At 41.4% G+C, this 26,180-nt stretch overlaps 2 protein-coding genes across 7 annotated transcripts in view; one reads left to right on the forward strand and one right to left on the reverse strand.

Annotated features, from left to right (window-relative positions):
* CNKSR2 (connector enhancer of kinase suppressor of Ras 2) overlaps positions 1 to 22,348 on the forward strand; it is a 209,964-nt gene extending 187,616 nt beyond the window's left edge. For 3 of the 6 annotated variants that reach the window (XM_027689119.1, XM_027689121.1, XM_027689123.1), the window contains one exon: positions 4,550 to 7,477. In XM_027689119.1, the coding sequence (XP_027544920.1) occupies positions 4,550 to 4,599 (50 nt within the window). In that variant the 3' untranslated portion in view covers positions 4,600 to 7,477. Of the gene's footprint in view, positions 1 to 4,549; positions 7,478 to 16,553; positions 16,751 to 19,811 lie in introns of those variants that run through there. The other 3 variants (XM_027689124.1, XM_027689125.1, XM_027689120.1) reach the window with 2 other exon arrangements.
* Positions 22,349 to 22,903: 555 nt separating this feature from the next.
* On the reverse strand, positions 22,904 to 26,139 carry KLHL34 (kelch like family member 34). Its single transcript, XM_027689126.1, has one exon. The coding sequence runs from the start codon at positions 25,298 to 25,300 to the stop codon at positions 23,513 to 23,515; it is 1,788 nt and encodes a 595-aa protein (XP_027544927.1). The 5' UTR covers positions 25,301 to 26,139; the 3' UTR covers positions 22,904 to 23,512.
* Between the last annotated feature and the right edge of the window lie 41 nt (positions 26,140 to 26,180).

Consider the following 26,180-nt stretch of genomic DNA (forward strand, 5'->3'; position numbering starts at 1 on the left):
GATGTTTCTGTCTGATAGGGAAAAAAAATAAAGGTTTGGTTTCAATGTTGGTGATGCATGAAAAGAGAAATGTAATTCTTGTTCATGTACAAGACTGCGGAGGAGAGGAAAGTAAAAAAGACAGTGTAGCTACTGAAGAAAATAGCAGAGGACACAGCCAACTGAGCAGCTTGAGCAATCACTCGATAGGAGGGAGGTTGCTGTCATGGGATGAGAACAGAGATCAGTTACATGATAGTCAGTGTTTTCCAGGCTGTAAAGATGCTAATATTTTCTTTGTTTAGTGATGATTTTTTGATGAAAGGTACTTACACAAACTGAAGGGGGAGTGAGAAGCAAAGTGCTGGGAATATATCCACTGCAGAACAGCTCTGGGTCATGCTAGAGCTTGCCCAGGGGAGCCTTGCCCGTGTACGTGACTGGTCCGGACAGCAGAAACCCCTCAGGACAAGCATCCTTTGGCTTAGGGTGAGGGAAGGGCACTCTTACCTGGCAGTTTCAAAGGGTGACTCTTTTTATAGGTAGCCCTTCCCGCAGCATCGCAGGGTGTTTCCATTCATTCACCACACACACTTTGTAAAGCAGGATTCCCTTGCATTCAACAATCACCAATTGTGGTGACAGGGATTTCCTTAGAGCCTCTGAATACCCTTTATGATGCCCTTGGCAGGACAGAGGGCAGTACTAAGAACTCGATTGAAAGGAAGCTCACCATTAGATAGATGCCATATGTGCTTCTCTTTTGAATGTGACATAGTTCTCCTGGGTGAGGCCTGTCCTATAGGCTTATGTAACTTAAGTCTCCATATAATCCAGCAATTAGAATGCCAACATGCAGAAATTTTAATATTGTTCTCACAATTTATAAATTACCCAGTGGGACGCTAAGGTCCCGATTACATCTTGCACCCTCTGAATGTGTATAAAACTATGAGAAATTCAACTACGTGAAGTGCATAGGAGAGCCAGGATACGTTTGTAATTTAAAAATCCTGTGCTAAGTGGAAGGAAAAATGCCTGCCAATCAGAGCCCTGTAAATCCCACTGCCTTATTCTCCTGTGGCCGAGGGCAGCACTTGCAGAGGAGCAGAAGATGGAGGTTATGTGTGGGCTGACACCACCATCTGTCCTCTCCGTCCCCCATCCTCACCGTGGTGCTTTCTCGTATAACGTTTGTGCTCTTGGTGTTCCTCAGTGGGGACAGGAGGGACACTAAAGCATATATTGTGATGTTGCAAAAGCTGAAACTTGCTATTTGTAGACAGCATATTCCTGTATTATCATTGTTTGATTTAGTACCCTTTAGTGCAGTGACTCACCTAACGGGCTTCTTACAGGAAGAGGTGCTGCTTTGGAGTATAGTGTCAGGGGGCTGCACTGGATGTGTCATCAAAACCCTCTGTACCAGCTCCTTTTCATCTCTGCATGGCCTCTGTCTGAGACCTGAGCAGTCCTGGAAATGGCAGGAGCTTCCCACCACTGAGCAATAGACAGTTTGCAGATCTACCAGGATTCCTCCCAAGGACTCTGTGTCAAATAGCATTGAGCCACTTCCTTGGTAAGGAGGAAGATATATCTGCCAATGGGCTTCTAGCAGAAGCAGCCAGGTAGCAGCTTGTGATACATGGGGAAGGTTTTCTTTTTGCCACTGTTGTTTGCATTCATTCTTATTCAGAGCCTGATTACTCACATGTAGTATTTACATGTAGGGGAATATACATAACTAGATATGTTTCATTATTGAACAAGATAATAGGTAAGAGTTTCCAGTCAAAGTTCTACTCTCATGAATATATAGACAGATGTAGAAATACATACACAGAATAGGATACAAGTGAAGGAAAGATCTTCAAAAGGCAGTTAACGTTTTACTGATTGCCACTCTAAATGGGAAGCCTGAAATTTCCTTTTCTAAGACTTAAGTACCTATTTCCAAAGTTTCAACCTAACTCTTCTTTAAAAAGCAAAGTTATCATAAACATGCCATTTAATAGCCAGGTGCCTTATACTCTGTTTAGGCAAAATATATAATGTGAACATTCATAAGAAAGTGTACTCTTAAATGGCAGCAGTAAAATGTTATGCATTTTATTTAAAAACACATCAAAGTGAAAACCTTAACGTGTTGCCTTCTCAATAGTGACTGGTGGTGTGCTGTTATTATTGATAAATAGGTCTCTAAGAGAAGAAGAATTAGTTGTATCACATTCTGTGCCCCTTTGCTTATATAGGACTTGTGTGAGAGCCATTTTGAGACCTTACTGATTGTGACACTCAAACATTTCTCTCAGGTGAGGACTTTCTCCTCCCCTTTGCTTTTGACACTTAGTGGCATGCCTGGAAAGGCCTGCAAAGCTGCCTTTGCTCCTGCTTGGTGGGTTGGTCCCACCCCTGATGCATTCTATCTTCACCACTTTAGATGGGTAAAGTACCTCCCACTGCTACAGGTTTGCTCAGATATAAGATTCCTCACATCTTACATGACCACATCAGCTGAAGAAATAGGCAGAGATTTACAGCAGGCACTTTTGTTTCTGTAACCACTCTGGGGAAGTCATTTGCTGTAAAACTCTTCTCATAATACAAATATGATTTGGTTGATAAACGCAGAAAGTTCACTTCACTATATTCACAGGATCGTGTTCATTTTTGTATGTGAATGGCGGTTGGTTTATTTTTCAAAATGTTTGCAAGTCTCGTGAGTTTCATAAGTTGTAGTGTCAATAAGTATTCATCTTAAAGCACGTCGCTGTTCTTTGTTATTTGTATTTGTTCTCCTTTAAAACAAATTGAAAAAAACCCCTACCTTATCTAGAAACAAAACCATATGCTGGAGATTTTTTACATAAATCATTTTGCTAATACTGGTGATACAGAAAGAAAATGTGGGATTTATAAGGATAAGGAAACATAATTTTGCTACTAAAAAGCAGAATTTCTAAACTCTTAGTTACTATCAGTAAGTGATATTGAAGATCTCTTTAGAAAAGCCTCCCTAGTGCTTGATAATTATATTCACCTTCAGATAAATAGGACAGTGTACGCTACCACTTATTTTAAGAGCTCCTAATGAAAGGGTGTTCACGGACAGTGACTAATCCAAACTGGGACAGCAAAAAATTACCAGTGTTTGATGATAGGCCTGTATCATCAGGCTTTAGCTATATTACTAAATAGTCTTACAAAAGTGTCTTACTAGCAATTTATTTCAGAAATACTCTTCTCATGCAAAATTTAGGTACATAAAACAAGTTCTGTCCCACCATCTGTTGAAGGCAGCACAGTTCTTCCACAGACACAGAGGATGTGTCCCAGCCAGCCTCAGCAGGGCGTTTAGAAGAGTATAGACATCTGCTAGGTAATGCCCTTGCCTTAACTTAGTAATCCTCTTTTATTTCATAGCCACCTTGTTTCACAAAAAGGGAAGTTTCTTTTCCCAAAGCCTGACCTTTGAAACCAAACTTTCTGAATTTTTAGAGATAAAGTTATATGAACAACACCATGCAATGATAGGATCTCCTAAAGCTGCAAAATTCATACCTATGAGGCAGTAGTATCCTCTTTCACTTAATGCCTTTTTCCAAACAAATCCAAGACTCATATTTTCAATGCTATGACTGTTCTTTGTATAAAACAGGATGAAATGTGAAAAATATTCCCTTTTGTACTCTGCAAAGTCTCCCTTTCCTCGGTCCCATGAGTCCTGAAATGTCCTGGTTTGGCCTTTTGTTTTTTGGGGGGTTGGGTTTTAGTTTTGGGGGTTGGGTTGTTTTTTCTCATTTTGGTTGTAGAATCAAATGTTTTTTATTTTAAACAATAGGTTATGTAAAAGTTTCTCTTAACTGCTGTACTTAGAATTTAGTTATATAAACTGTTTTCCTCACCCTTCTTCTTCTTCCCCTCCTTGTTGATGTGCAGAGTCCCAGGAAATCTCAGCAAGAGAGGAGAGGCTGAACTCACTTTGAGTTCCATATAGCATTGCTCACCCTCTGCCTCTCTGGAAACTCATTTTCCAATTGCTGCCGTGGGTGGAGTAAATGGCACCAACGTTTCCATCTGGGATTCTTTCTACCTTGTGCTTTCTGTCACTGAGACATTTCTTTTCTGCTTGCTAGACCTTTTGTGATATGCTCAAGTATACAAATGGCAATGCTTCATATTTTCCTTCCTTTTCATCTTGCCTTTTGGAAAAAAATTCTTTTTAACAAAGGTTGAACAAGTCTCACCAGTTAAATTGGATTGAATTTGTACATCTTTACATTATGCACAGTTGAACTCTTTCCCAAAGTGTTTTTTATAACAACAAAACATCCCTCAGCTTTTCATATCTGGGAACTAAAATGGCAACGGATTTCAAGATCCATGGAGTTTCATTTTTTATTACAATTTAGTGTGGTAGACAATAGAATAGGGAATGAACTGAGAGCAGCCTGGCTTTTGAAATTGCCTGTGTGCAGAGACTGCATATCCATACAGAAACTCTAAGTAAACAACTTAGCTGTATGCTGTTTATTCCACCTCTCTCTTTCTCTTTTCTTTGCTAACACAGGTCCACAAAGATTCTCGAGTTCTCAAGCCCTAGCTTATGGAAGTATGTAATGTCAGTGTGGTTGCAAAATCACATGATCTCCTAGCTCTGTATCTTATCCTTCACCCAACGTTGCACAACGCTGGACTGTCAGCTAGGAGAACGAAAGGAGCCAGATTGTGTTGTGCCACCTCTTTTTGTAGTTCATGCATAAGTTGCCACCAGGATATTTTTCTGTGTTTGTAGAACATTTGGCGGATTTGGGGCACATTCTTTGCTTCCATCCTCCTCATTCATGTGACCCTTTCCCAGTGCTTCCAAATGAGCTAATGTGTCTTCAACATGGATGAAACCAGCCCAAGTTGGTTAGGATATGTATTGTTCTCTTGTTTTATTTGTGGGTTGTTTGGTTGGTTTTTTTTAATTGGTCTTTATGTTATTTTCTTTTTTCTTTTTTAAAGCATATCTACAAAAAACGATTATATAACTTTCTACCCTAAATACCTCTTTTGCATCAGGGATGGATATTTTAATGGAGTGAGGTGTAATAGCAGAACAGTGCCATGTCTCTGTCCTCATGAGCATAGCTGCATGCAGATTAGAAAGGCTCTGTAGTGCTTCTACTGTATGCCAGATTTTCTATTTGCTCTTGTTTGCATGGTAGTATTTCTAATTTACTAATATGATATGGAAATAATGGCACATCACAGATCTTTCAACATATTGTATCACTGCTTTATCATATTAGGCTAATACACTGCGAGAGTTGATAGCACCTCTCCATGTCAAATGGGATCCACATCTCTTGGCACTGAACCGATTGGACTCAAAGGTTGATAAACTTATCATTAGAGAATTGGCACGACGGAGATTCAACTTCAGCCTCTTGCAAGAAACCTAATGGCCTCCGTTCAGAAAGTCAGTTCTTCCTGAATAACTGATGTTTATAACAGAGAACAGACCTGTTAAAGCATAGACAACCACATGCCTGAATATGAGGCCTCCAGGAAGGTGTCAAAGGGCATGGCCAGTCTTTTGAAGAATGCACCCTTTCCACAATGGGACTAGGCACAAAGTCAGATCCAGTCTACATGGAGCACATTTGCAGAAAATACTGCCCCCCGCACGGGAGAATGGAAGGGGAAGAGGGTCTTGGCAGGGGAAGGGCTTTGATGTCACTCAGTTTTGTTCTGCACACCTCAAGGAATTAAAGAGGGATTCAGCCATGGTAACTGTAAAATCCTGTTGCTTGTACTGAACTCCAGTGAACCCATTCAGGCCAACCAGACAGAGTCATGTCATTTAAGCGTGCTTCACTTTAGTGAAGGAAGTCACCTTACTGGGTCATGCTAAACTAAGTGTGTTCTGTCAAGTGGAGGTATGTACAGACCTTTTGGAGACTTGCATTTATCTAATGGTTTGTAATGAATTACCAGAGGGTACACTGGCACTCGTTTGGATGATGACGGAGAAGATACCTCACGCTGAGATTTATTAGACTCTGCACTTAAACTCTTCAGTTCCTCTTTATCTTAAACATGTGAGTGATGCTGCCTGGCCAAGCAGGCACAAAGTATTCTCTGTATAACACCCAGACTCCGAGGGCTGTTTTGGGGCCAGTATTTGTCTGGATGTCACTCGAAGTAGATTCAGATATTGTATTTATCATTATGTTCTGAGTCCCCTATGGGTTGATGTTTGCCTCTATCTCTGTGGTTAGAATGTGAATTTTCCTTAATATATTTGGCTAAGGGTGTATTGTAATAATGTTAATGCTAATTACTTGATATTTCATACTATCTTACGGGGAGATACTTTTAAAAAATGTATTTTGAAATGTTTTCTTTCTGTTTGCTCAATGTATGGTATTGCATTATGTTAATACCAATAAAATTATATATATATATAGTTATATATATTTCCCTTTTATAAAGAAGTAAATTATGCTTTTTTGCCTCACAAACAGGAAATGTGCAGTGAATAAAATGACTTCATTCTGCCTTATAGCAGGTGACAAAGCTTATAATAGTTTTAATATTCTTTTTTGAAAAAATAAAAAGCATAGTATGACAAACTAGTTGGAAATTCATCAAAATGCATGTTTTATGTTTCTGCTCAATGGGACTGTCACAAATCAGCCTAAATATTTAGCAATGTTGTTTTGGCATCTTTAATTTTTTCTAATCAGAAGCATACACTGTATTGCTATTATTGATTACAAAACTGTACTGTCATAAATTTTTGCCTGTTGGCCAGATAGACAAACCCACTGAGTTTTTATGACTCTCTTGTCTGTAGGAATTGATTTTAAAATTTAATTTAGTGCTCTTTCCAATGCTTGGCAAAGGCAGAATTTATTTTTTATATAAGGTTGCCTTTGAAGTACCTGCCTCTGCCAGGGATGATAAATCACTGCTAAGTATATAAAGATTCTGCAACCTGAAGGATATGTCATTAAAGCCTTGTTTGAATGGCCTGCAACCCCAGCCAGTCCTTTACATTCTGTCATTAAATTCCATAATTAGTTAGAGGTGAAATGTTTTGGAAATGAATTAGAGAAGCAGAAGCAAAGATGTGATTCTAAAATGTCCTTTGGCTGCCATTTGGGGTTACACTGATGGCTTATTTGCTGCTCGTAGCCAAAGGCCAGCATATATCTGCGCTAATGCGTATTAGATTGTCTTCAGCTTCCTCTCTTTCTTTTCCCCACCCTTTCTAACATATTGTATTGAGTATCTTTGTTTTGCAGAGGCATTCAGAAGGGCTGTAATTAGCAGTCCCCGGCATTTAATTGCATACACATTTGTTAAATATTTTTCTGTATGCCTTAAAATAAAGTATAGAAAATGGCAGTAAATGTTTCTTTAATGAAGGCATTTGATCTATTCATGAAGTCAGGATTTTTTAAAGGTGTTATTTTGGGCTTAATAAAGGAAATAAGCCAACAAATTTTCAGTCTTGCATTTGCGTAACCATTGTCTGTCAGGGCTGATGTTCATTTCCTTTCTCTTGTTTCTTTTGTGATGAACACATTCTGCCCAATGGATGGGGAACGAAGCTTTCTGCTGTGACCACTGTCGTGCCAGTTTTGAGAGAGCACTTTATGTTGAGGTGCCTACGTGTTCACAAGTTCATTATGACATCTGATGACAGGAATAATGTCTAGAAAAGCCACAAAGTATTATTGCATTTCTCTCGTCACAGAGCTTCTGCTCTGAAAAACTTTGAACTCTCTGCAGTGCTTACAGAACATGGTGGTGTGATGGGCATTGAGCAGCTGATGGGAGGTGCTTAATGTTTGGCAGTGTCGTACCCTACAAAAATAACATGTAAATCAGGGTGCAGATTAATTAGACTGGAATCTAGTCAGTGCAGCTATCATAACATGTGCAATTATATATCCAATAATAAATCTGAATATCTGAATAAATATTATATCTTCTGGGATAACATTTTGGGTAGTATTTCAGGCCCCTTTCAGAAATGCCTCTGGAGATGCTTCCCCAACAGACCTCAGTGTGTTACAGAGGTAACTGAGACGGCAATTAAATCAATCTGCCCCCCGACCATGTGCCCCATACTAATTCTCCATGTTTCTTTCATATTGAAAGTAGGATTGCAATTCCTAAGTGATGCAAGTGTTTTTGAAAACTTCACTGTGGTGCTACATTTTCATACAAATTAGCAACTTCAGATGTAGCCTGAAGCAGAGTTCATTTTCTGGGTGGGTGTTACCCCTTCCATTCAGGCTTGCTTTCAGGTATCAGTCCCATAAACCTTGACAGGCATTGCTGTTGAGCGTGACTGTGGCTTGATTCTGACTGGTGAGTAATGTTGCTGGGTCTGTATCGTTTGTCATTTAACCCTTCACAACTTCAAGTGCTGTAACAGCTTAGGTTTGTGGGGAAAAAAAAAACAACAAAACATTTTCCCAAAGGAGTAACTGCTTCCATATATTGCTTGTGAGATTTTATTCTTAGGGACTTCCTCATCCTACTTAAAAGCCACAGCATCCCCAGATGTATGGCAGTTTACCCAGTTAGCTCCTGCTCCTGGCTTACCTCATAAATACAAGTTTTTCATTATTTCTGAACTGCAGGGCCCGGGGGGAAGTGTACCATCAAAATGTAATTGATCTGTTTATTTTACTTCAGCATTGGTAGCTTGTTGTAAAGTTAAACAGCACTTATATCAATGTGTGGCACAGAAAAATGTCAGGATATCCTATTTCGTTGTGTAAAATTCTCCCGAAGAGTCACTAAAATCAGGTCAGCAAATAAAGGTTAAACTGGTGTCTTCGTAGGCAACCTAATGAGTAGAGTACCATGTCCAAAACCAAAATAGACGCAATTATAACGCTACTGCCAAAATGTTCTGCCATTGATCAGAATTCCGTGTTACTTTGGGAAGCTTTGGAGTTACTTTGTGCTTACGCCCTCTCTGAAATCACCAATATAACCTCTCTGAAATCACCAATATAACCCCGTGAAACAGCAGGGCTGGGAGCCAAGAGGGAGCTACTCCTGATGCTCGTTTGAGGTGTGTAAGAGCTGTCAAGAGGCAGCACAAACAGAACGAGCTAATTATTCCCTGTGTTTTCCCTTCTCACTAATATATTAACCCATTAGCGTGGATGCTGAAAATGGCTAAATGTTACTGTCAGCTAAACAATGCAGGTCTGCAAGGGAGAGACATCGAGGATTTTTCCTAATGCTGAGTTTAGTGTCAGCTGTTTTTAATAAACAGTTCCAGTGGCGTGGAAAGCTGAAGAGAGGTGGCTGAGTGTGAGACTTACAGTAAGACCAGCATGAAGGGTGGAGGTTGAACACGCTTCAGCCAGCCGGCTCAAACTGCAGCCTGCAGGGCAGTGGGGGCTCACAAGGCTGTGACAAGGTGTAGGCAGCTTGTCCTTCAGACAGGTGACTTCAGTGGAAGAGAGATTCACCGGGATCTACTGATCCAAAAGAAAGACTGCTAGTATCATAAATAGTTCACAAAAAGAATTAGACCATTGGTGCCACAGGAAAGGTTTAGCATCTGTCAGGCCTTATAGAAGCTAGGGCTGGATCTTTTAAAAGTGGTTATGGTACCTAATTGCTTCTGATCAAACCTGGTTATCGTGGAAAATACCCTCAGATATCTGTCCTGTGGGAGATGAGTTTTCCACTTGCCTGCACAGTTCACTTTATTTCAAGAAACCAATTTATGCTCATGCATGTGAGAGAAGAAGCAACCTCATACCATTGGGTAGAAAACTCCAGCGTGTTAGAGGGCTCTGTTGTGTTGGTGCTTTCAGTAAACACCATCCCTAGGGAATATCTTTTTTTGCCTGCAGGTTTATGTAATAGGAGAGAATAGAAACCAGCTATCCTGGTAATCCAAAAATACTTCCCCTTTAGAGAAAAGGATGGTATAAAATGTAGATTTAATACATGCATTAAATAAATACAAAATAATAAATACAGAATTTAATGATCCTCCAACCACTAATATTTCACCAAACGCATGGATCAAAGCTTGTTTCTAAACACCACTCCTCCATTCTTTGACTCAAGACTTTGGGAAAAATCCTGCACTTTCACATGTACAGGGCCAGAAAAGATGGAGGACTGCACGAATCAGAAAAGGGCAGGCAAAGGGAAGCAATACCAGAGAGAAGGACTGCAAAGACCAAGCACTGCACAAGAAGCCCCCAGCTTTAATTCAGCTTGCTTAAACTCCTTCACTTGTGGAAAGCATTAATATACACGTGTGTATGTATAGACATACATATATATGTGCACAGGCATAATCACATACTCAGTCAGGCCTTGATTTTAATGTGGCACAGTAGATGACACAAGTTGCTATTTGCACTTTAACAGGGAAATCTGCTCTATATCACCCAGAGCAGATGATTAGCAGCTGTTTCCTTGAAGACCTGCATTTTATTACACCTCCTGCCTGATGTACCATGCCAAACTTAAACACAGTGCTGCTTCTTCCTTTTCCCAGTAATTAGGGATGTGGCTGGTAGCATTTTCCTACCAGGAGCTGAGTTTCTATGTCACTGTGGCTCCCCCCATACCTGTACAGGGGTGACCTCATACACATCACACAGCTGTGCAGACACCACCTCCTTGTAAGTCTTACATTGATTTCACCATTTTGTTCCTTTTAGCTTGTAGTTGGTGGGGAAAAGGAAATACCTAGCTTAGTTTGCCAACCAGCCATCCAAATAGTGTAAAAAATGACTAATTCCTGGATCCTTGCTTTATAAGCATTTGGGTGTGTCTCTCTCTTGCTCTGCTGAACAGCAGCATGGATGGATTTGAGCCTTGCACTGAGAAACCAACAACTACTTCTTTGGAGGATTTCTTTTCTCCCCTTCCCTGCAACACAGCTAAAATCCACATCCACTCTCCTTCCATCCTTCGACTCTTTCACCTTAAATATAGGGAGATTCCTTCTGTCTCTCTCCTAACTGTTCCCTGGGGCTTACAAGCCCAGCCAGGCTGTTGCATCCTGTGGCCATGTTACATCTCCTGCCCTTGCCTGCCTGTTGGCACAGCCTGAGTTCGGGATGGAAAGCTTGTTGCAGGAGGCTCCCCCCTTCCCAAAGGGTCAGCAGACATCTGTCTGCTGCTCTACCAACCTACCAGTAAAACCAGGCAAGTTTTCATAGACCCTTTTGTTAGACATGGCAGAGACAACATTCTATGGCATAGGAAGATTACAAAATGCTTTGTTGGATTATATCAATTATTAGTTAACTTGTGGCAGACCAACTTCTCTGTTACCAACACAAGCACATCGAGGTCAAGAAGGCAAAGAAAAAAAGAAAAACACAGATATATGTGCATTCCAGCACAGTGGTTTATCTAGTTTGAGACTATTTCCCAGAGGCCTGAAATGCTCTTTGCTTTGGTGGAACATTTACTGCCACTTGTGGAAAGTCTCTGGGGCACTTCATGTAGATATCTCCCCTGCACAAAAGGGGAAGCATAAAGGTGTAGCTCTCAAACTGGAAGGAAATCTTTGGATCTGAAGGGGGAAAATAACATGGTAGCTGTTAATTAATGTAATTAGTGATTAGTTAGATATTCTAACAAAATTACTTCTCTAAGATCTGGGAAAGCTGAGCTTAGCTGGTTTGTTTGCCAGACAGAGTGAGCTCACTGAAAGGAGTGAAAGTGGGTGTTTAAATTTCAGTGGAGCATGGGGATTTCAGTCTGACTATGCCTTGTTCACTCCCTGTCACAGACTTCGCAGCAGCTTGGCTTTCTGGGGATTTGCCGAGGGTGGTACTTTTGTTCAAATGCAGGGCTAATTGTGAGGAGAGGAGTGGGCGTGCGTGAGAGGAGCTGTGAAGGAAAGTGCGTCACTAAGCTGTGAAAGTATCAAGCAGAAAAGAGGATAGCAGGAAAATGGAGAATGCTATCAGGGGTGTCTGCCAGTCAGGATGAGAAGTCTCAAGGCAACAGGATTGAGCCTGGGAGGTGTCTGGAGGCATCAGCAAAGTCCAAAGGGCCCCCAATGGAAAGCTTTGATCCTTGAAAAATATGACCTTGTCAGCAGAGCAGGTGACAAAATTTATGATTAACCGTGTGGCACTATCCTTGCATGGGCAGTTCTGTGCACTCATAGCCCCAGGTGAAATCGCTGGCTCCTCTGGTGCCCCACTGAAAGAGGAAGACCATGCAAGATTTTGGTGGCTTGAGCTTTTACAGGGAAAGTGAATCACAGGAGTGCAGGGACCTCCTCTGAAAATTGCTAGAGGTTATTCCATGTATATAGAGCAGACTTATGAGAATTGTGTGCCTAGAGATTCTCTAAGTCCAGAGAGCAATGTGTTGGCCAGCTGGGTTGCAGTGGTGACCTTCTGCGTGGTTCTAATTCAGTACCATCTTCCTGAATCATCATTCATACAGAGCAGCCATCCCTTGATCCATGTAAATACCAATGTTAACTGTTTCTCTCTAGTCCCTTTTCTGTCAAGTGTGTGGTGCTCTTATTTGTTGCTCTTAAGATCTTGGTTTATAAGAGAGAAATAATGGAAAAATGGAGCCAGGAGGTGGTAACACTTGGTACATCACAGAGCTCAGTGCATGCTCTTTTCAACAACAAATGACAACACTGTAAGAAACCCCACCAGTTTTTCCTGAATGCCAAGAACCCAAACCATTCCTCACCAGAGTTTCACCCACCCAACCATAATCTCCATCTCTCTCTCCTGAGAAAATGTAAAAGTAGATACAAATATTTACTGTATTCTAAGAAGAGAGGGCAAAGTACAAAAAGTTCAGAAACTTTTCCTATGGAAAGCAGAATAATGGAAAATAATGACATATATTCTTTATCTCCTGAATTTAATGCAAATGTCTTTGCATTTACTTGAAGACAGCAGGAGCTTCATTGTTACCAAGTGTAGTGCCAGTGTATTCTAGCATTTGGGAGATATGGTTCTGAATTTAGATCCTGTGTGTTGCAGAGTTTGTGCAGCTTTATTTCTGCTCCAGAGTTAGAGTTGTTCAGGTTTGGGTGGGACTGGGGACAAAATTACTGCTTCAGAGAAGAGACCCTTTTTTTCAGCAGTGTGTGGAAACAGCGACCCAGCAGTGTATTCTGAGGAATAGGAAAGATGTAACTTGTGACTCAGCAGCCAAGTGAGGGTGAAAAACAACTGCTGCGTTGGCTGCTGTTCTGAGGTCATCTGCAAATCCTATCAGGCCACGTTTTCTACTTAAACAAGCCATTAACAGAGGCCTTATTCTTCCTTAATGAGACAGCCCTGCTGTAATAACATGGCTTGCATACAAACCCACCAATTTAAAAAAAGAAAACATGTTTTAAGCTCAGCCCTATATCTAACAGAATACATCAGATGCTTTATGGTGCCAAGGGTTTCACCAACACCTACAGGAAATCAATCAAAGGCTCTAGCAGAAGGCTGAGGGAGGGGAGATATGCTTGTAATCTCATTCCCGCCTACTGAGAACTGTTGAGAGCAGCAGCACCACCACCTTCAGTGTTTCTCTGGAAAATATTAAGGGCTTGGGATGTGTTTTGCGTGATGCCCACTGCCCTCTTCCTCACCATGGGTGGAACAAGGCAATGTCTTGCCCTTTTTAAAGCTTCCCCAGCCTCAGCAGCAGCAAGGCATTTGAGGGATCTGCTGTTTTTCTTCCCTCCTGTTTCCTTTTTAGCAAATACTGCTCCCTTTTTACTTGCCACTCACAGCTACATGACCTAGGCAGTGACAGGGTCTGGGGTGGCAGCCCCAGCTGAGTGGATGTTCTGATGCATTCCAAAGACCCTCTGTCAGTGTTCTGGTGCCTAACTCAGCCTGTGTCCTGCCCCCACAGTCCTGTACCTCTTCCAGTGCAGTTTCAGAGCTGTTCTCATCTGGGACAAGGTTACAAGTCTGCTGTACGTAGTCCCTCTGAGGCCATGTTGAGTGGTGGCTGCCTGCCCCAGGACGTGAGCCCTGAGGAGCACCAGCCATGCAGATCCCCAGGCCAGCAGCATGGGGAGGGAGGGCAGGACAAGCCCCCCAGCAAGGAGTTTAGACCCACAGGGGCCATGTTGCTATCCAGATTCATTAAAGGCACTTGTCATTCAGGACTGAACCTTAGGGATGAACTCAAATGCTGTCCTTTGCCTTGGTGCAGAGCTTTTTCCTTCCTTTTCCTTTTTAGGAAGCCATGGGTTTTGATGGCAAGCCTAGATGTGGTGGCTGGTTGCCACTTCAGCCTCCATATCACTCTAGCAAAGTGAATGCAGATAGCATGGAGTCAGAGTGCTGACTTGCTTCTTCAGCAAGCCATCCCTGTACTAACCCCCTGAGTGTACAACCTTGGGAATTTAGCTGGGGAAGAGACACCTGAGGAAAGATCTCTTTTGCCCTGCATAACAAGAGATGAGAGAGAGAGAGCAACAGATGTAAAATACTCCCTGAGAAGGGTTTTCTTCCTTTACCCTTTAGCAAATCACATCAGTGTTCAGCGACATGAACTGACAGAGATCCCAAACTTCTGATCCAGTGCTGTGTGGACTTTTTAAAAAAGCATAAAAATCAAGACCACAGTAGATTTTAACCACTCTCTAAGTATTCCGCTACTGAATGTTTTGCCCTTTAGCACATTAGATGTTTTAATAAGAAAGAAATTGACAAGAAAGAGAAATGCATCTCATTTCTATTTTTCTTTCAGTCCTGACCACCATTGACAGTGATGAACACAGCTTGCCTACAGGGTAGCACACAATGGGAGAATTTAGGGAGATCTGTACAGGCCCACAACACTTCCATCGATAAAAATTCTCCAACCTTTCTTCACTTCTATATCTCTTTTTAAAAAAAAAATTGATATGAGTTCTTTAAAAACAGCTGCCAAATTAATAAACTGATGAGAGATACAGCTAGATCAGTTGCTGATTACAAAATTCTTGGATTGTATAAAGATCTATACAAATGCAAACACTTCTTGTGATGGGGTGAGGAGATTTGGGTTTCTGGACTTCTTGCTGAGCCTGAGGTATAGTATACTATGCCATACTGCATAGTATGGGCTCGAATGGGATGTTGCCTCAGGTAGCTGCTGGTGGGCTAGAAATGTTACTTCTAAACACGAATTGTTTTCTCTTTTGGTGATCAATAAAAAAACCTCTAATCACCTGAGGATACTGAGGTTCTTTACTTAAACATACTTCAGTATGTGCTAAACTTTCAGCCAGTGTCTCGGTGAGGCATCAGTCACAGGGTAAAACTAATGCTAAAATCAAACAACCTTCCTACAAGAGCTTTCATGAAAGCATCCTGAGGACACAGGCACCTTGAACCAGAAAAACATACACCAGTGTGAAAGCCAAGACTGGGTGAGAGGATCCCAAGGGCTCTGGAAACAACCAGAAGGCCATGCACAGGCAGTGTCTGTTACATGAACACTTGTGTCAGCATGCAAGGGGCAGCAGGGACAGAGCTACCTGTCCCACTGGCTGGTTACTCCCCAAGGCTGCCCTGGCTTCTCCTAGTCACCACTCTGCTAATCCTGGCACTGCACTGGCACTTGCAAAGTTTGTATGGAATTATCAAACAGTTTTCTCTAGGGGAAACAGTGTGTGAGAAGCTGAAGTGGTTTGATGTTTTCTAAATAAAGCGTTTCAGATGCTCAAATCAGAGTAACACTTCATCCCCAGCTTTTGCTTTGTTTTGCTTTTAGAGAAGCAAAGCATTTCTTTTTTATTTTCCCTTTAAAATCCTTCCAGTACTAGTTAGAACAAATATTTTTAAACCTACAATAAATAAATATTTCTTATATATTTTTGCATATTTTGTATAGTAAATATAATGTTCATTTTTAAAAACCAAACTGTGGTGCAAACAGCTCTGATTTGGTTTGCCATGCTGCCAGGTCATGAACGTGCAATCGTATCCAGTCTCTAGTCTGCTACGGAACCTTCAGGTAATAGCAGAGTTAAAAACCACCACAAGTGACAACAGTACGGACTATTGAACAACACTATAGAGTATCAAAAATAAGTGGACTTTTCTAGAAAGGAAAATTACATGTCATTCCAAGGCCACCTTCACAAGCATAATCTTGAGTGCCATTATTGTCATTTTCGGGACAAGATCTGGTCCCTGATAGCTTCCTTAGCAGGATGCTTCCAGGGCTTCCTTTTCTTGTAATAATGAAGTCACCCGCACTATTTAACTGCAATATCAGAGACCTTATTTCTGGCAGTAAGTCACTCCAATATTACTACACCTTGCATTGTTTCTCTTTTTTCCCTCATTATCTGTGGGTCAAGATTTTACATTTTTGAATTTTTTTATCCCTTTCTCCTGAAGGCAATAGCAAGAAGGAGCAGTCACAGCACTTTTTTCTGGAACTTAGGAGGTGTTAAATATTCTCCTTATGGTCTAGTTAAACCTGTTAAGCATTTTGTGAAGGTTTGATAGGTCTTTGTGTAATCACATTAATGATGCTTTGTTCCTTTCTCTATTTTTTCCTCCTTTTTTGTTTTTCCCTTTGTCTCATTACAGTTGAAACTATAGAGGAAAAAACAGCAGACTCCTTGCAAGATTTGTACAGAGCCTTGGAGCAGGCCAGCCTGTCTCCTTTAGGAGAACACCGGATTTCCACTAAGCTGGAGTATAAGAAATCTTTTGTAAAGAGATGTAGCGATCCAGTAGTCAATGAAAAACTGCACCAGCTGCGAATTCTGAAAAGCACTTTAAAGGTGAGATAAAAGAGGGAGGAAAAATCCTACCCCAGGGTTGGATTGGGCTGTATTGTAAGCAGAGATTATTGTGTGCAGCTGGAGTCCAGGCTGAACCTGGTGTGAGAAACAAGGGAGACACAGGGGAGCACTGCTTAAAAAGCAGAGAAAAATATTCCTGGGAGAACAGTCGAAGTGAGGGGATCCGTTTTTATTTCTGCACAGGTTAAATCTCAGTCAGCTTCTCCTCTAGCTAGTTTAACAGAATTTGATACCACATTGTTGGAGAAAACCTTAATCCTGTTTTTGTCCCTGAATATTTTCATTTACCAAAATGCATTCACTCTGCAATTGCCGAAGTCTAAAGTTAAGCAAAGCCAACCTTTTGGAAAGGAGCAGTATCTCTTGGAACACTCGATTATTTTCTATTTGATGAGCTTGTTCCAGGACAAAACTGTGTGCTTGGTTTTTGTGTAAGCTGGTAGGATCATTGTATTTTATCAGTAAAATTGATTAAATAAATAGTGATAATGATAGATATGAAGATTTTTATAGTTATTTTAAATGTACCACAACTCATTTAACCTCCTTGTCAGATTCCTTTGTTTGTTACAGCATTCAATTCTGTCCTGATAGAGATTTCAGCAAACAATATGCTGGATTTCCCCAGAGACCATGTTAACTATATTAAATTACCATGTTTTAAGTCACCAGATAATTGTACAGTGCATTTTGTAACAGCTTTCATCAAAGAGGGCTTTATCAGCATTAATTAATTTAGTTTTCTATCACCTAGAGAAGCATTTAAGCAATATTATTTTCATGCTGTGGGGCCCCCATTCTGAAAATAATCTTACGCATGCTTAACTTTCTGTACTGTATTGTATGCAGGGAAAATCATCTCATTGAAGGCACCTTGCACTATTATCTGGGTATGTGAGTCTTTGCAGGATTGGAGGCTGGCAGAAAAAGTCAAGATGCAGAGGCTTTCCACATGACTTCTAGAAGCCTGAGAGACTGAAACAAAATCACAATACTCTCAGACACGTCAGGGTGGCAGGAGGTTCACACTGTGGCTGTGATTTTGCACCTCGGCGGGCTCACTCATACAAAAGCTCTGGTTCAGCATCAGCAGCTTGCTGCCATGCTGAATTGTCTGTCTTGTTGGTATTTATTGGTACTTGAGATACATTACACCAATGGTTTCCTGCAAGTGAAAGGGAAGTCCAAAACCAGCCCCTTCCTTCAGGGAAGTCCAAAACCAGCGTAACCTCTTTACCTGGTGGATGGCTGGTTTTGCGCTTCTCTGGAACTTCTTTCTTTTGGACCAAGCAAACACAATTTGTTCATTCTCTGTTTATGAGCCGTATTTTCTAAACCTGTCACCTTTCTTGTTTAGACCATGATTTGCACAAATCATTCTTAAGTACATGACACCAATAATTGAAAACACAATGGCAACAAGGGCCAAAGACAGATAATTACTGTTTCTTGTGTAGAACAACAGTGTAGAGTGGCACGTTCTTGTTTTGCAATGACATCGTGGTAACTCTTTATGAGTTTCTAGCTCCATTATAGCCCAGAGCTCCACCTCTGCCACACTGCAGGTAGTCATATCTACCAGTAGCTCCTGCTGTTACCTAGTCAGTTATTCTTTTTATCGGTGCCTTTGATTTCTCCTTCCTGAATGCAGACAATTGCACTGGCCTGTTGGAGCTGATGTTCTGAACTCTCCTTGAATTTTATCCTACATAAAAGTAACCTGAGACAGCCCTCCAAACTGCTTCTAGCTCTTGTCCCATCTTCTAAGCCCTTAATGAAAGACCCCTCTGCTCTCTTCCCTGTGATAACACAAAACCATTCTCCTGGCGCTGAGTATAAGCTATCTGGATGGTAGTGCAGGGGTGTGGGACCAGACACAACCTGTGAGAAGCAGGTTATGGTAGTTCAAGCAGAGATGGTTTCATTTCCACTGGTCATTGTCAGCTTGCTCTTCCGTTTCTGAAAATGAGTATTCTGGCAGGTAGTGTTAATTAGCTGCTATTTGTAAAGCATGAAAAATACTTTTCCACGTACTGCTTCTGATCTGTCTCATCAATGTGGGCTTAATATTTCCCCTTACCATGCTCTCCACAAAGATTTAACATAGTATGGACATGGAAGATATGAATCAGAAATGAGTGTGAAACCTGGGTGGCAGGGACGTTAGAGGGGAGGTTGCTGGTGACCATAACATTCCTGTGCAGAGGAGTCCTGCTGGAAACCTCTGTGTTAGCTGTGCTTCCAAGGCTTTTGTCTGTGGCATCCAGCTTCCACCACTTTCAACGACTGGAAATGGCCATGGGCATATCTGAGGCTTACTCTGATCCATACTAGCTGCCTATCAACTCTCTATAAAGTAATCACTAGAGAGTGATCATGATACAGTCACATCCCCTGCCTCAATGATGCATAAGGAGGTACCAACAGCTATGCTATATTTTATCTTTTTCTGCCTTCTCTTTACCTCTGCAGTGGTAGGAGGCAGTTGCAGTCAGCCACACCATCACATACACTAGATCTTTAGTGGAGATGAGTTGTCATGAACATGGGATTCCTTACACAAGCCTTTGCAATGTAGCTCTCAGATGCCCCCATGAGAAGCCTGGTAAAAAGGCTTAGGTGTGCTGGCAGGCAGAGGGCCATGTGTCTGCATCCCACACAGTATTTCTGATGCTGATCAAGAGCAAACAGATGGCACTTTGTTATGTGAAACCCATCTGGAGAAATGCAAGCAGGTAATAGTAAACAGTACAGGGTTTGCTTTTTCTTGGGCTGGACAAGGGGCAAGGAGGGGGAATAGGGACTGTTTCTGAGGGTGCTGGAAAAGGCGAGGGAAGCCCTGGCCTCACAGGGTGAGGTGTGACACCCTGTAGAAAGGGCTCCTGTTTGTGAGCAGTCATATAGCTCATAGTCCTTGTGCTTTTAGGGGTTCTGTGGCTTAAGTTTGCACCCCCCTATTCTCTCCTTCCACCCCTGTGATTGATATTTTCAGTGACCCATCAATTGCGTTGACTCTTTACTTTTTCCTCTTCTCTCACAGGCCAGGGAAGGAGAAGTAGCCATTATAGATAAAGTTCTGGATAATCCAGCTTTGACATCTAGAGACTTTCAAGAATGGAAACAAATGTACCTTGATCTCTTCATGGACATCTATCCAAGCAGCACCTCAAGGGACTCTGTTAATGGCTCATCTGAGGTTGATGCCCTTATAGCCTCCTTAGCGCACACTCACTCTTATATAGAAACGCATGTATAAAGGTCTCTCTTTTTGTCCATTTGCTACACTCCAGCCCTTTACTGAAGTGCATAAAGTAGTTTTTATATCCATATGTGAGAGCTCTAGTAAATTATATTTTAATGTTACTCAGCTGTGTGAAGTAAACCTTCAATGGTCAACAATTCCACTTCTTTAATGAAGATTTGTATATTTTATATGCTACCAATGCTCAGCTTGTGTTTACTTTCTGTGAATTAACAAACATGATCTTTAGCTATTAAAGAAAAGGATTTAAAAGCATTTTTGGAAGACTGTGGCCTTCATGCAGGAAGTTCCACATACTAAAGCTTTTGTTATTGGTCATTTTACAATGATATTTTATATTATATAATTCCAGTATTGCATTGCATTTTTGGAGTGCAGGTACTATTTTGGTGGTGGGAGAAAACCAATTTTTATATTTAATGAGAAACTCTACGAGTTTTCTTAGACAACAGGGAAAAAGTGTAATGCAGTGTATATGTTTCAGTTTTGTCTAGCACACAAAAGGGTGAAAATCAGCAGAGAGAAAAGGACTAATGTGAATTTAAGTATCAAAAGGTTAAGTCTTATTTCCTTGTGCTTTTTTAAAGCCTGTTGCTGAGTTTTACCATCAGTGCAAAGGGATGATTGTTTCTATTATAATTAAAACAAAATTGTGTGTTGTCTCTTGATCACATTAGGTTGATTTAAAAAAAAAATTAGTCCAGGTACTGTGATTGATGATGCTTTTGCACTGAAGGTATCAGTATAATGTGCAGATTTTGCAAAAGGGAAAATATAGCCTGTGAACATCCTTGGTAGCAGCGTTTCTTTTGCCCAGAAAAGCAACAGTGGAAAAGGTTCCCAATGAAATGCTCCAAATCTGAGATGCTTTGAAGATTCCCACAATAGAAAAGAAGTGAATAGGATTTTTCAAGTAGTCTCCTATGTGTTTTCTGAGCTGTGAAATTTGGCTGTATTGTATGCAGGGAAGATGTATGATGAGAGCAGAGCTGAGCGTAGAACCTGAAAAATAACTGAGGAGTGAAAAAGCCTCTGGTTTGCTTTTGAAGGGGAAGGGATGTCTCTGGGTTCTGCTGAGTTCACAAGCCAATTAAAATGTTTTAAACTTCCATGAGATTTGAGATCTGCTGGAGACAACCCAGTGAATATGAGTGGAAATGGCTCCTTAGAGTCAGGCATATGCCTGGAATAAAAGTAGGAGGGAACTCTTAAGCCACATATTTACTTTTTATGGGCTTGTTTTTGAAAAGTCATCAGAGCATGATAAAATATTTCTGCTGCTCTTCAGTATTTTGCTGCATAAGCTAGGACTCATGACATGATCTAATAATGCTCATGTGAAAAGGAAAAGCCTCCTTTATACTTTTTACAGCGAGTTGTACTCTTAACCAACTTTAGACTATTGCCTGTACAGCTCAGTGAATGTACTTTAAACTTTATGAGCTCTGTTATTTCCTGGCAGTTATATCCATGAAGGGATGAAGGAAAGAATGGACAGATTTATCTTCTCTCTCCTTTCTTTATTTATTTTATTCCTCTCTTCTCTCCTCTTTTTCTCTCTTTCTCCCCTTTTCTCTTTTTCTTTCTTTTCCTCCTTCTCCCCCTTTCTCTTTTCCTATCTTGTTATTGCATTTGGATTGCAAATGTTCTGCAGATTTTGCACAACTGTATAGAAGAGTGGCCTTTCTGTAGCCCATTTTCAGTAATCCTATATTCAAGTCGATATGGCTGACAAATCATGTATTAACATTTGTATAGAGTTCTGGATTCAGTGTAAGATTTGTACTATTAGAAGAATATTGTTTGTATAAACTGGACATTTATTTACTGCATGGGTACTGACTTGTATATTAAATTTGTGAGGTTTTTGTAAATTTCTCTTAAAAAATGCTTGACTTGAAATGGATTGTGCTATTGTTCCAAGCATTTAGATCCTCTTGCTATTGTTTTACTGGACCAAAAGTAAATATATTCATATGAAAAACTCTTTATATCTGATGGATGTATATGCACATTGTGTAGTTGATTCCTTGTCAAAACCAAGGCAGTTCAGAAGACTTAGATCTGTTGCTATGCAACAGCCATTCTGCCTGCACTTTACATTAGTAAAGTTAGCTTGATTGCTTTAAAGGTGAAAATTAAACATTACAGTTTTTTAAGCTAGTCTAGTGACAAAGAACATGTGTCCTCTTCATTGTGCTGCCTTCTTTTAAGAGTATTAAATGTTCTTCTATATATATTTTTATTGTATTAACTCTCAGCCTAGAAAGAGAACACTGTAAAATGAAGTACAATAAATTTAGCTTTTAAATGAATGTTTATGACTCAATATTCAATTTACTCCATGCCAGAGTTATTTTGTGGTATCTGACCATTTTACCTGCATTTCACAGCTCCACGTACCTTTATGTACCTCTGTAATCTGAGTTCGAACTCTGCCAGCATGGCCAAAAAGGACTATTGCTGATTCATATGTAGGCAGACACTGAATAAAGACTTCTGAAAACCTTCAGTTACCTCCCTCCCCTTTGTACTGTTTGATGAAAGTAAACCTTTTTTACTGCGGGATTCTCTCATGTCCCAGTTCAACAGCAATAAACAATTTTACCATTATGAGCAGGTGTGATAAAACACCATTCACTACCCAGGGAAAGTGTCTAGGCATTAGTTACAGCTTGTTACTCTTGTAACACGCTTCTTAGAGTCTGATAACAAGTATACTTATTCAGCTCTGGCCATCTAAACTAGCATAAGGTTTGGATACAAACGAAAGGTACAGTACCAGTACAGTTGCCTCTTTAAAATGACACAAAATAAGCATCTGGAAAGCATTCTACAACAAAGGCCACTGAGAGAGAAATGGTTTCTATCAAACAAACACTGTTTTAACTTCTGGCTGTAACTGAGTCCACATAGCAAAAAATCCATGCTTTCTGTCTAGTAATTTCCTGCTGGTTAGCGAAGACATTCTTGCCTAGTATGTAGCATGTCAAATAATACCTTTTCCTTGGCTACTAATTCTTGTAGGCATCAATTTTCTAGTCTTTATACAGCTCACTTTCATTTTGCTTAGCCATAGCATAAAAACTCAATAGCACTTTACCAACTGGGAAAATTATCTCTGATTAAGAAAACAGAAAAGTTGGATTATATTTTTTAATATTTTTAAAATATGACTTGCAACACCTACTAATTTCTATCTAGGTATTACTCTTCGAAAGTCAAGGATTATGATTCTCACTGATCGCCTCTAAATATGCTGCTTGCTACATCCCTGCTCAGTGAGATCAACTTCTGGCTCTATAAATCCTAGCAGTGTTTTCTGTGCTGGAGCCAGATTTTCTTGCCTGTTTCCACCGAGCATTTGGCTTATCCAAGCAAAAATTCCACTTTCTCCCATTCCGTGCCACTGCAGTTTTCTTCTCCAGGACAGCCCCGCTTGCTCATCTCCTGGGATGGATGTTCCTCAGTGTGTGAGTTCAGCAGTTGGGCAGCTTCTTGTACTGGCTGTCACTGTCCCGCTCATCAGCCGTCTCAGAGAGCTGGAGCACGGCACACTGCAGCCCACACCAAGGCAGAGGGGCTTTGCAGATTTCCTCCCAGCCATCGTTGTCGATGTCGTAGCCAACCACGTCTTGTGTGGAGACTTCCAGTGAGTTTTGCCATTTCTTTCCCCCAATAAGAAGAGCCGTTTCCTCTACCACTGCCAGGCCATAGGAAAATCGATCATAGACCAGTGGTCTTAATCGGGTCCATTGGTTTTGGTCAGGGTCGTACCTTTCTATTTCAGAGAATGGTTCATATAATCCTAAAAAGGTGAATATGGATTCCCTGATTGTTGCCATCTGATGCCCAAACCGAGCAATGCTCATTGGGGCTCGTTTCATCCACTGCCCTTCAAGTGAGCTCAGAGAATATACATCATTGCTTGTGCTGGCTGGGGCTGAATACTTGCCCCCAGAGATGTATATAGTGTTCTTGCAAACAGCACTGGCATGGCCATGTATCTTGCATGGCAATTCCCTGGCCTTCGTCCATCTGTCCCTGCTGATATCATAGACTTCCACAGATGAATGCAGAGATCCATCTTCACCCCTTCCACCAATGGCAAAGATATCCTTGCCTAGGACACAACAAGAAAACTGGCATCTCTTTTCCAGCATGCCTGTGATTTGGGTCCACGTGTTAAATCTCGGATCATAACGATGGACTTTGTTCGTAACCAATAAGATCTTTTCAGTTTTAGCATCACCCGGGGAACCATTTTCTATTTCCCCACCCAAGACATAGAGGAAGTTCCCCACCACGCACACACTGTGGTTCTGCACCCTGTCCTGCAGCTGTGTGAGAGTTCGCCACTTGTGATTGTAAACATCAAAGGCCACCACATCAGTGACGAGCCCCTCACTTGCTGTCCCTCCCCCCAACAGAATGATCCGAGTTTTCTGGTTCCTCAGCGCGGTGGACTTGTCCTGCAGGACAGGCTGTTTGAATACAGATGTGTGATAATTTATTGCTTTAATGATCAAGCACTTAATACCTGCTGAGAGGGACACTTCTGACTGTGTGTAGGTTTTTCTCAGCTCTTCCACTGGGATGAGACCATATCTTATGTGCTCTAAAAGGCTGCTTGCATGATCCAGTCTGGATTTATCCTGCTTCAGCCACAGCAGCACAAGATTCAACAGGCGGCTTTCTTTCACCATAGGGAGATCTGGTGATTGAATCACTGCTAGTAAAGACTTGAAGTTCAGCTCAAGAAGTCCTGACAAATCCAAGTCCAGCAGCTTCCAGATATTATTGATAATGTATTTTTCTGTTGCTGCTAAGGCATCTGGCAGATAGAACTTCCTGGCCACATTGGCAGAGAAGCAGCAGTTTTCCAAGGCAAGATTGTTGATTAAGTACTGATTGCACAAACTGATAGCATCCGTCACTTGCAAGTAGCTTGCAGCTTCCAAAGTGTCCTCCAGGTTTTCAAAGGAAAGGGGCAGCAAGGATGTGTAAATGAAATCCAGGATGTGCTGGAGACCAGTAGGTGAGACAACTTGCAGATGAATGACACTGGCTTTAGACTCTTGGGTATAGCTTTTGAACATGGCTCGGAAGTAGTCGCTGGAGCATGCCAACAGGGACTTGTGTGCAGGGAACTCATTTTCTTTCACTTTCAGCAAAATATCGCACAGAAAGCCCTCCGATCTCAGGCTCTGGTACTGGGCAAGCACGGCGGTGCAGTGTGCTTTACAGTAGGACAGGAAGTAGCTCATGGTAGAAAATGCAATACTTTCCCCTTGAGTTATTGGAGCTAAAATGCAATTAGATATTGAAGTAGCTGCCTTACTCAACAGCCATTGCTTGAATGCCCAGCAGACCTCCAGCTGTTAGAGAAAAGCTCAATCAAATTAAAAAAAAAAAAAAAAACAAACCAAAAAAATCCTCAGTCTCTTGCCTGGCATAGAGGGACAGTTAGTAGATTTGTAGTGAATTCAATGCATTCCTTTATAGAAAAAACAGCTGAATGTCATAACAGCTGTAGGATGCTTACTGTTTTCGCCTCCACAACTTGTGCAAGGATGAAGAGTCCGCGGTTGTGCTGAGCACTTTCTTGGCTGGCCATCAGGTGACAGATGAGGGAGCTAGATGACAATCCCAATAAATGGCCCTTCGTGTCTGCTCAGCTGTGGCCCCCGACCTTCTTGCTCCACAGGCAGATCAAATTGATTCTCTCTGGCTGCCAGCGCGTGGCTCTGAGCAGACACAGATAAGAAGGGAGTGGTGGCTTTTCTCCTCTTGTTTGTGTTTCAAACTCCAGCCAGTTTAGACCTTGTCTCCCCTAGGACAGGAGCCACCTTTTCGTTCTCTTTCCACAGTGTCTTGGGAAGCCTCAGCTGAAGATCAAATCAGTGCCCAGGGATTATTACGGCAGCATTTTCTGAGCCCATAAATCTCTCTCCGGCAGGCAATAAGACAACCAAAATACCATGATTAGTCACTGGTTCGATTTGACATGCATTTCTGGGCTCTCTGCTTCACGTGACACCTCCATAACTCACAGCTACCAGAATAGCCACAGGCTCATTCCCTCATCCCCCTTGCCCAGGAGCCAACCCTGGGCAGGTCTGGGCGGGCGGACGGAGGAGCTTCCAC

The sequence above is a fragment of the Neopelma chrysocephalum genome, unplaced genomic scaffold, assembly GCF_003984885.1.
Source record: "Neopelma chrysocephalum unplaced genomic scaffold, ASM398488v2 Primary Assembly neopelma1_76, whole genome shotgun sequence".
NCBI lineage: Eukaryota > Metazoa > Chordata > Aves > Passeriformes > Pipridae > Neopelma > Neopelma chrysocephalum.